Source organism: Syngnathus leptorhynchus, chromosome 15 (assembly GCF_054491065.1).
Source record: "Syngnathus leptorhynchus isolate UIUO chromosome 15, UIUO_Slep, whole genome shotgun sequence".
Classification (NCBI taxonomy): Eukaryota; Metazoa; Chordata; class Actinopteri; order Syngnathiformes; family Syngnathidae; genus Syngnathus; species Syngnathus leptorhynchus.
In genome coordinates, this window is record NC_141209.1 from 3,283,350 (window position 1) to 3,294,246 (window position 10,897).

General features: G+C 46.5%; 1 protein-coding gene across 2 annotated transcripts; it reads left to right on the forward strand.

The window, feature by feature from the left end:
* Positions 1 to 3,615: 3,615 nt before the first annotated feature.
* On the forward strand, positions 3,616 to 10,779 carry ddhd1a (DDHD domain containing 1a). 2 transcript variants are annotated; one of them, XM_085932450.1, is made up of 14 exons: positions 3,616 to 4,632; positions 5,133 to 5,312; positions 5,752 to 5,853; positions 7,000 to 7,128; positions 7,195 to 7,342; positions 7,623 to 7,732; positions 7,809 to 7,915; positions 7,991 to 8,253; positions 8,367 to 8,442; positions 8,539 to 8,688; positions 8,803 to 8,867; positions 8,995 to 9,167; positions 9,254 to 9,454; positions 9,543 to 10,779. In XM_085932450.1, the coding sequence occupies exons 1-14, from the start codon at positions 3,951 to 3,953 to the stop codon at positions 9,728 to 9,730; spliced, it is 2,574 nt and encodes an 857-aa protein (XP_085788576.1). In that variant the 5' UTR covers positions 3,616 to 3,950; the 3' UTR covers positions 9,731 to 10,779. The 2 variants fall into 2 exon arrangements, with proteins under 2 accessions (XP_085788576.1, XP_085788577.1); XM_085932451.1 differs by lacking the exon at positions 5,752 to 5,853 and having other exon boundaries at positions 3,618 to 4,632.
* Positions 10,780 to 10,897: the final 118 nt, after the last annotated feature.

Genomic DNA, 10,897 nt, shown 5'->3' on the forward strand with positions numbered 1-10,897 from the left:
GGTAGGTGTTTGTGGCGATGGTAGACTTATTAATTAGGGTCATTGTTGGGTTAACGTGAGTGGTTATCGTTGGTTTGGGGGAAAAAAAAAACACAAATTATGTACAGTATAAAACTTAGCAAGCGTACACAGAAGATAACCACTGCTAATGATTCTAAATCTCTGCATTTGGCTTGGTTGTTCTCGTTATATATATATTTTTTTGGCGTTAACATCTGACAACCATTGGAATAATAGCGACGGATATTTGCGGCGGCATCCTTCAGTGGCTGTCCTATAAAAGAAAAGAAGCAACAAAGGACGAGATCAAAGAAATGAAGTTGTTCACACTCCCGAGCGTTTCCACCACATCTTACGACGTGACTACGTGAGTATGAATCTTCACCAATTAGACTCAGGGTTTTTTTTTCTCACAGATTTACATGTGGCAAACTTGAGGAACATGTGGGCCTCAACAATACATCAGCCGCCTCTCTGGTGTGAAGTATGCCCGTTCGTACGATTCCCCCCCTCCGTTCCCCTCTGGGCCATTCTGTACAAACATTCCAACACTGTGTCTGTATTCCCAGGGAACCTCGCTCAGATAAGTCAAGCCTGACAGTGTGAAACATCATCCGAGATGGGCGAGAACACATGTAGGTCTCCGTGTAGAGGTCCTCAGGGCGGAGTGCTCTCCTTAGAAATGATGCAGGAGAGTAAAGAGCGCCTGTGTAGTTTTAATTTGTAGCAAAACAGTACATGGAGCAATATTACGAGATTCAAAAATAGAATATTAAATCATTGATGAAAGTATTGATCTCTTTCAACTGATCCATCAAGATCCCCCCACAATAGTCAAACCCAGACAGGACTGAACATGTTGAGCAATTCCATCCATGCATTTTTTTTAGTAAATATTAACTTCCACATTGTGCCTTTTAATGAGCATCACTCACTTTCGCCCTAAAAATAAACAAAGCTCTGAAGCGGACAGCCGTCGAGTGCTAAGTGCCACGTAGATTAATGAGGTGTGTGTCACACTGCCCCTCTCTTCGTCCCTCTGTTTGTCTGTGTGTGTATGGGGGGGGGGGATGGTGTCGAGGAAAACTAACATGCTCAAGTAAACAAAAAGCAGTGAAGACAGCAGGGAGACTCTCACTTTTGCTTCTACTTAGTGTCAACACTCCTTTTTAGAGCCTCGATGGTAGTGTCTCATTTAAATGACTGCGAAAAAAAAAGAACAGCCCTGCAATGTAAGAGATGCAGTTAAGACAATAGAGTCCATTATTCAACCTTTAGTTAACATCAGGAAGGTGCGTGACCAGTCGGCAGGCAGGCAGACCTGGGGCTCCGGTGGATATCAGACATTGCATGACAATGGGTCTGCTCGCCCCGGAGGAGGTCGTTACAATGGGGTGAAGCGGGACCGACAACCGGCTGGCACCTGGGAACCAGACATTCAGGAAGGGGAAGGGGGGTGCAAGCTTCATCCATTACCTCCCTACCTTGATATTAGTGGAAGCGAATGAGGGGTGGGGGGGGGGTGAAAAACACACATTACATCATGGAGAGTGCAGCAAAGGAGGGGTGAAAGGTGAAGGATTCAGGAGTAAATGAGTCATGACCAACACTAAAGGGCTTGGACAAGGTTGCTTGAACACACACACACACACACACACACACACTAGCAAAATCATGTTTGCCGTTGGGAAAATGCTTTCACTTGATTCTTAGATTTCCCAGCTAATCTGCTGAGATTTTACGCCCCTAAAGGTTGCCAGAGTAGAACATGTTTATCCTCGAGGAGACTGGGGGCATTGCAGCAAGGTGGAGATGATGGAGTATAATTCTGCCGTGTCCAAAGATAAGCAATGTTGTGTGTGTGTTTATATGATTTGGGTCATTTGTACAAATTTTATCCAAGAGGAGACTGAGGGCATCTTGAATATGGGGCACTGCAGCAAAGTGGAGATAGTGGAGTGTCCACAGCTAGGTTACCGTGTGTGGGATTTATTTTTTTTCGAATTTCTGCCCGAGAAAAAAATGAAACGGTAGAGAAAAGTGAGGACTGTGGAGTGTTAAGGCACTTTGGTTTTGAGCCAGGACAAAACACCCACACAGAATCCCGTTTGTGGTTGCGCAAGTCCTCCAACATTGCATTTGATTGTTACAAATTTCCTTGCTAATCTGTCGAGATTTCCCGCACGCCTCGAACACGACACGCCCCTAATGCTTGCCAGAGGTAAAGATTTGGTTGCTAAAAATTGGAAAAAAATAGTAGCCTTTTATGTTGCTGTTGCTTTTTGGTAGGCTGCCAACTCTCGTTTGAAAATACAGTAATTTGCGAGTGGAATTTAAACAGGCCAAATTGCTTCCCCTTCGCTAACAATGTGGCAAAAGGAGAGTTAGCCATGTGCGCTTGGTCAGCGTCGCCCGGCTTAACTACGAGTGACACATTTGGCCTTCAAACGTGCTCTACAAATTTCCATCCAAAAGCGGATTTAGGAACGCGAGAAAATGGGCCACTGCATCAAAGTGGAGACTGTGGGTTATAATACCTGCGGAACAGGATAAGCTAATATTAACACGTGCTTATTTTGATCATTTCGAACTGTGTCATTCCATTTTGAGGCTGCACCAGGTAGCTCATCACGAGGAGGTCAAGCTGCTCAGTCACCAAATTGGGTCAACTTGTCAACTTTTTGTCTTGAGCCTTTATTTTTTTAAACTCTCCGAACACAATGAAGAAAACCGAAGGATATATGTCGAGACGCTTGGTTGCATTTTCAACTCCTGTCTATTGGAGCGGAGACATCAAGCGCATTCCAAGAGACCCAGGGCCCAATTACGGGCAGATGAAGGGCAAGTTGTCTTTGTCTGAGAACAAAGGCAACAAGTGACAAGGGTGCTCTTTAACGGGAGAGCTCTATAAGGACAGCAGAGGAGGGGGAGAGAGGTGAGCAGCTGGTTATAAATATCTATTGGCTCACTTACTGGAAGGAAAATGGGCACTTTGTTGCTCATACACTCATGCAGGTGCTTGCAAAACATGACTAACCATTAATGTTTTACAACAACCTTCCAATCTCTTAATTCAAAACCATTCCAATGTAAAAATGGGAAGCTCATTCAGAACGTCTGTGCAAATGTTAATAATAATGATAATAAGAATCCTAGCTCACACGGAAGATCCCACAAATTTCCTTTTTTTTTCGATGAATACATAAAAGTTAGAGGCACCTCAATTTCACAATTTCTCAATCAAACCTTTTTCAAAACATTTGAGGATTCAAAATTTTCATCAACAGGAGAATTACCATTTAAATGTGACAAATACTCAAAGTAGGGTGATTTGTTAATTTATTAACACTATTAAAGTGTGATTCTGGAGCTATCTCTTGGTCCAACGTTTTAAGTCGTTTCTGATAGTTGATCTGTTCGTAAAAAAACAACAACAACAACATGGTTTTACAACATTCTCGTGGTTTTTATCAAAAGCTGATGAGCATCATTACAAACGGTCTTTGTCGACATCTAGCGGACAAGCGTGTACTGGCGTTCTAAAACACGGCTTTGCCACGATTTGTTGGGTTTTGTCGCCATCTCGTGGACAGAACATGATATCGTACGTTCGCGTGATTTCGACGTGCGCGCTCTCGCGTCAATGCGTCAGCTGTCAAGGTTAGAACGCGCACCACTGGGCTGGCTCCACTGACAATGGACTACAACGTCCACCTCTACTGCGTTTGAATTTTGCGGAAGAAACTCCACGAGGACGTTTGAAAGTAACAAACTGCTCGCCAGGCTGGATTAAAGCGTCTCACGGATACCGGTTAAAATAAAAGGTTTGAAGAGAGAGAGAGAACCGTAGACTCGCTACTAAGATAGCCTCGGGCTTCTACCGGCTTCGTTAGCCGCGGCTAGCCCGTTAGCTACCTAGCTCGAGTGATGCTAAGTGAACTCAAATAGTTATGAACAATAATGACTTAACGTCTTTGAAAGAGAAACTATGTCATCTGGAGGGAGTGGCGGCGGTTAATAACAACCATCAAACGTGGCACTCGGTTGGTAGTAATGCGTGCGAATGCTGTCAAGACATGAGCCCCATGAACGAAACCGAGATGTCATCCGTCCAGCCCGGACTAGGGACGCCGGACGACCGGGACGGGCTCCGAGAAGATCTCGACTGCACGCCTGCCACCTCATTCTACGTAGGCGACGTTAACGGCGAGGGCCCGCTATTTGAGAGACGGAAGCGGTCCCGATCCAACATTTCCAGGCACCACTTCAACGAAGTGGTGGCTGAGTTAGGTCCCGAGGAGGTGCGCTGGTTCTACAAGGAAGACAAGAAGACGTGGAAGCCATTCGTGGGACACGATTCGCTTAACATCGAGCTCATGTATCGGAAATACATCGAACTCCATCCCGCTGCTGAAAGTCTCCCAGTGGACGTCCAGGGAGTGGACGTAGAAATATCGTCGGAAACGCGGACCATGGACGTCCTCGGAGACCGGGGGTCCTTGGACACATCTACGCTGTCCATGAGCACAGATGAGAGGGACAATGATGTCCACGTGCAACCCGTCTGTGTGCGGGGCGGACTTTATGAAGTGGACGTCAAAGAGAGAGGATGCTATCCTGTTTACTGGAAGCGTAAGTATCCCTGAGACAGACTTTTTTTTTTTTTTAGAAGGGATTAATATCAGAGTAATGCTCTATGTTCCATAGATGGACTGATGAAGTCCTACACAAACACACAACGTTGCGTAATCTCACCTGTGCATTTTATCAAACAAACAAGCCCGCCCTGCACATATTTGTCATTGTTATGATATTTGTGCCTCTACATCCGTTTCATTCGTCGCCTCATAGAGACGCCGACAGCTCGTTTAAATATTATTTGAGCCACATTATTCTTGTCATTAATTGCAGCAGCAGACTGATTAATGTGCGAGACTCTGTAATCACATCTGACCCAACCCCATAAGCCACTGAGACTCGGCCCTGCTGGATTTGTCTGGGTTGAATTATAATCAACCCTTTTCCAGAAAAGTAGCGACGTAACCTAGTTTAACATTAGGAGAATGGCACGGTTGTCGATGCAAGTTGTCCAGGATCTGATCATTTCAGGTTTTTTGGGGGTTTTTTTGCAGAGCAAGACCACATTCCTGTATTGCGAGGCCAGTGGTTCATCGATGGCACGTGGCTGCCCCTAGAGGAAGACGAGGGCGATCTTATCGAATGCGAGCACCTCAGTCACTTTCGCGGGCAGCAGACGCAGGACACCTTCGACGCCAGTGACGCGGTCGTCAGGACCGTCGACAGTAAAGACGGTGAGTCGTGACCGGACACGTCTTTAGCTTATCCGTGATGGCAAATAGGAAAATTGCGGCATAGTGGTGATTCGGTCAAATAAATTTTGCCTCCATTTTGCGTACCTTCTAATACGCCACGGAGCATTTATTGGCTTTCAAAGCCAAATGGACCCCCCCACGCACACACCCCCACCCTCCGATGGCTCATTTCCTGTGCACTCAGCAGGTCTCTCGTTCTGTCTCCTCGACAGCCGAGGCCGAGGAAAACGCCGCTGACGTTTACACAAATGTGCTCGAAAACCTGCACTGGAATCAATGATGTAGTCGCGTCTAATATTCCAAAATTGCTGAATTGACTTAACAAAAATGCCTTAATTAGGCCTTTCAAAAATGTCCAACGCTAATATCTTGGCGATGTCAATGGCCGGCACGGCACTCACTTTCTCTTGGTTGTTAGTCCTCTCCCACCTGCCCCCTTTCTACCTGCCCTTTCTGTTCAAATGGAGCGGCTATCAGACGAGCCCTAGAACAACATGTCACAAGCGCAAACGCTGCCAAGGTACTGTAACATTTAAAAAAAATAAAAGACCAGTAGTTCTTTTAAGTCTCTTTACCCTAACCCACTAGGTTCTATCCTTTCTACTGACTAGACTCACCTTTATTTTCAATATTCTCATAGTTTAGTTGAAACCGGGACTAGTTGCTAGAACTTCCCCCCCCTCGTGTGCCGTGACCTCGAGTGACCTGTGGACCAGACACTTGGCTATAGTGGAAATTTGAATGTATGAAGCAATGACATGTTTGTTAAGCCACGAACATGTGAACCCTCTTCCGCATGCTCAGACAAGACAGCCTAGCTTCCGGCTCACGGTTTTGTTTCCAATCCCGTGGCCGCTTTTCCTTCCAGCCTTCCTTTTCACGATGCAAAAATCTCGCACTGTAAAACAGGAAGCGCACAAGCCTCCAGTAAACAATCTCTTGGGCGATTATGTCATCATTAGCATGTCAAATCAGCATCCGACTGAGGAAGCTGAATATAATCTCAATTCAAGGCCTTGTGAGTTCCTTTTGCAGTGATGCGGGGCTGCATTCATTACCCCTCAAGTCTTGCATCTCGTATCGCAGAAAGCCTCATTTTCTGTTTTCAGTCAAAGATTTGTCATCAAACAGACAAAGTTTGAGAAATAATCCAAACCAGGTGGCGCTCTTTGAATGTTCTGAACTGCTGATGGTGGTGCTCTGTATTGTAGTATTAATCGCGTCAGAAATAATTCATCGTCCAAATTGTCCATCATTATGCCCATCATTTGTTACGCAACAGATCCAAAGCATCTGGATTCCGGTTCTGTTTTGCTTTGTGTGAAATTGCCAGTGCCGCCAAAGTCCCTCAGCTCGTTCTTCAGGCTTTCATTCTCCAAATGGTTTTAACGCTGTACAAGGGAAGAAGCTCTGGACCGCCGCCAAAGTCTCCCATCAATCTCATCTCGATGATCCTTCCGCTGCAGTTCAGAACATCCAAAGGGACAGTGGGGCAGTTTTTTTTTCCTCTCCCTTTTGTGTGGTTCTCACTTCCTCTTGTGCAAGCACATAAATACTCGACTCGACTCCTTGTGCAAGCACGACAAAAAAAAAAGCACCAATGACTGACTTGCTTCTGATTTACTTCCAAGTGCAAAGCAAGATTTTGTAACATGCCTTCACGCAGCCATCCACAGCTTGAAGCTGAGTCGGACCCACGTGGACTGGCACAGCGTGGACGAGGTCTACCTCTACAGTGACGCCACCACGTCGAAAATCGCTCGCACTGTCACGCAGAAACTGGGCTTCTCAAAAGGTTCGAGACGGTGACGCAATCTATGTCGTGAAACGGCACGCCTAACCCGACCGTGTTCTCTCTCAGCCTCCAGCAGCGGAACCCGGCTACACCGCGGTTTCGTGGAGGAGGCCTCTCCGGAGGACAGACCCCCGCGGACCACGCACATTGTCTTTGTGGTCCACGGCATCGGGCAGAAGATGGACCAGGGACGCATCATCAAAAACACAGGAATGTGAGTTTCAGCCCGCTTTTGCATTTCCCGTAAAGCTGCCGTGACCTCCTGACCTATAGAAAACCCGGCTCTAGCCAAACCGAGCATGTGTACTTCTCTCCGCCCGTCTCTCGAGGCTTAGGCCGGCTCAGCGGGTAAAGTCGAGCCGCGCCGCACCTTAAGCCGTACTCCCGGCTACATTGGGATTACCGTCTACAAACGGCTTCGTCAGCAAAGAGGAAACGTCAAGAAGTGAAACTCTTTTCTATGACACCTTACATCCCGTCTGCTTGCTGTTCAGGTTGCGTGAAGGTGTGAGGAAGATGGAGGAGAAGCACTTTTCAGAGCACAATGATGAGCATGTGGAATTCCTTCCCGTGGAGTGGCGCTCCAAACTGGCCTTAGACGGAGGTTTGTCTTTCCGGCGTGCGATACCAAACGAGCGATACACGACCTTGCTTATGAATTGTGCGTCGTCTTTGGATAGATACGGTGGACTCCATTACGCCGGATAAGTTGAGAGGCCTGCGAGACCTTCTCAACAGCAGCGCCATGGACATCATGTACTACAACAGTCCTCTCTACCGTGACGAGGTGAGTCACGATGACCAATTCCAGAAAAGTGTAACGCCTTTCCACGTGACGATTGTTTGATTCTTTTCCGATCAGATCACCAAAGGACTGACTCAGGAGTTGAATCGACTCTACAGCCTGTTTTGCTCGCGCAACCCCGATTTTGAGGAGATGGGGGGCAAAGTGTCCATCGTGTCGCACTCGCTGGGTTGCGTGATCACGTACGACATCATGACGGGCTGGGACCCCGTGCGCTTCTGCATTCAGGAGCACCACGCCGTGGAGGAGGAGCTGCACAAGCACTGGACTTCGTACGAGGAGAGGCATCTGCTGGAGCAGCTACGCTATACCAGGAACAGGTTTGCTTTGCACAAATACAAAATAAATATTAAAAAATTCTGAACTGTTGGAACATAAGTGACCATATGAAAAAATATGCTCAAAAAGATTGAGATTTTCTATCCGATTACAGATTACGAGAGCTGGAGAATCAACTTTTAACACTGGAAGCCTCCAAACCGTCAGCACCTCCTGCGCTCAAATTTAAGGTTTGTACACGTCCATTCTGACGTAGCCAAAATGGAAACGGTTGATGAAGTTACATTTCTTTTTTTTTTTTTATTTCTTTTTTTTATGCATAATAGGTGGAAAACTTCTTCTGCATGGGTTCTCCTTTGGCCGTCTTTCTGGCACTGCGAGGCACTCGGCCTGCCACCAGTTGCCACCAGGACCACATCCTTCCGACGTCCATCTGCAGCCGCCTCTTCAACGTCTTCCACCCGACGGACCCTGTGGTCAGTCGCCCCAAATACTTCACCTTGAATAGTATCAAAAAAATACACTAAATGGTCTTCAGAACTTTTTTTTCTGGTGTGTTATTATCTCCAATGTTCTGCTCTTTTTATCAGGCCTACAGACTGGAACCGCTCATCCTTAAGCACTACAACAATATTGCACCAGTGCAAATACACTGGTAAGACGTCTGTGGCAAAAACGTGACAGAAACGCATGTCGGGTGGACATCAAAAGTCGACGCACCCCTTTTCCAATTTAGAAAAAAAATGAGACCAAGATGTATATTTTTCTGAATTCTTTTACAGGTGTAGCGCCACCAACACGGCACCTTACGACGAGTTGCGGCCCACTTTCCTCAACTTGACAAAGGAGCCCACCTCCGACACGGAGAGCATCCCCAGTCCCTGTACTTCTCCCGTCCTACCCCGGAGACACTACGGAGAGTCCATCACCAACTTAGGCAAGGCCAGCATCATGGGTAAGATGTTCTCTCCGCCTTAGCACCCACTGCTATACTGCATGTCAAGCACCATGGCTGACCTTTCCCGTCTTTCTCTCCTGTAGGAGCGGCGAGTATCGGGAAGGGCATCGGCGGCATCCTCTTTTCCCGCTTCTCTCGCTCCAACAGCCAACCCTCGGTCTCGGCAGCACTGGAGGGCGGCTCCAACCCTGAAGACGAGCAGCAGCATAAGCGCACAGAGAGTCAGTCGGCGTACGGGCTCTCCACCATGGCCCCGCTCACCTCGCCCACCGCAGACGTGTCATGTGAGTTTTTAATCTATTGGCAACACGCTCCGAAACGAAAGCTCAAAAAGACATTGCGCCCACTGTGTGTGTTTCTGCGCGTCCTCAGTGGAGCTTGAGCGCCGCATCGACTTTGAACTACGCGAGGGCCTGGTGGAAAGTCGCTACTGGTCAGCCGTCACGTCGCACACGGGCTACTGGTGCTCGCACGACATCGCCCTCTTCCTGCTCACTTTCATATACCAGCAGAGGAAGACACCCGCCGACCCGGGAGGAGACACCCCCGAACCTGACTGAATATCAATTCTGACTTTTATGCACACGGATATTTTTCTTATGAGCTAGTTCTGTGACCCAATAAGCTGACTTCAATTAGTTTCATTCCAGTACAGTCAAACCTCCAAAGTGGAGCAAAACTTTAGAAAACTTTAGAGGGGCCACCGTTAGTACATTTAGTGTAGACCTGGGAGCTACTGTAGCTAATTTGCATAGCATCACTGCTTCTGTACATGCAGCCGGTCTGAAGCCTTCGTGACACACCTGCCTGTTGGAATACATTGGTTGGCTTTTTGAAACCATGCAGCATTTCAAAAGATGAAATGCAAAATTGGGGCATTATATTATTTTTAATCACCGTTTGCAAGTGGATTACTGCCAGTAACGGCCGACTGGGTCATCGACGAGACATTCGAGTCAAAGTTATGACCATTTTGTGTTCTTGGGCAAGACGTCAAACCGTGCCAGCATGTTCCATGCACATATTTGTCCTTGAAAGTGAATTTTGAGAATTGAGCATGAAATGTTTGCTTCGGCCCAAAAATAATCGACTTCCTGTCTTTTCGGGCATATGGCTTCTTGTGACCTTTTTGAGTCTAACTCATAATACAAAATTTCATATCGCCAAAGTGACACTGGCTTCAGGACAGAATTTCCCAAAATCTCTTAGTCCATCTTAAAAGGAGCGAATCGGTTCTGTACTGCTTCTTCACAAACAAGGGCTGACGCACTGTTGTTTATTAGTGTCCTAGATCAATCACGTGTTTTCTGTTGACTGAAAGCCACGCTGCCTTCCTGGACGTTAAATCAAAGCACACCACTGGATTTTAACAATGATAGTATATTTTTTATGAACAAAGACACGTAAAAGAAATTACTCCCTATTATGTTTATTATTAAGCAATAGATGTCATTCGATGAGCTGGAAAGGCGGATGTGTGATTTGTAACCCCACCCTGTGCAATAACAGCAACAAATGCCTGGAAATGGAATCTAACCTCCATCCAAAGCACTGTTAACTATTTATTCTGTCATTAAAGGGCATTCCTTTATTTTTGGAATACAATTTATTTTGGTCCCGTCAATGATTCAAATCAAAGTTTATTCAGTTTGTCACCAGATTCATACTCATTATTAGCAAAGGAAATTGAACTTGGCTGTAGAAGTTAAACTTCAGCAAGTTACAAA

What these genes read in the sequence shown, in the direction of transcription:
- ddhd1a (XM_085932450.1), top strand. Translation starts at nt 3,951, where the DNA reads ATGAACAATAATGACTTAACGTCTTTGAAAGAGAAACTATGTCATCTG. An exon ending in CTATCCTGTTTACTGGAAGC is followed by an intron (nt 4,633 to 5,132) that starts GTAAGTATCCCT and finishes GTTTTTTTGCAG; the next exon opens with AGCAAGACCACATTCCTGTA. An exon ending in CTCCTGCGCTCAAATTTAAG is followed by an intron (nt 8,443 to 8,538) that starts GTTTGTACACGT and finishes TATGCATAATAG; the next exon opens with GTGGAAAACTTCTTCTGCAT.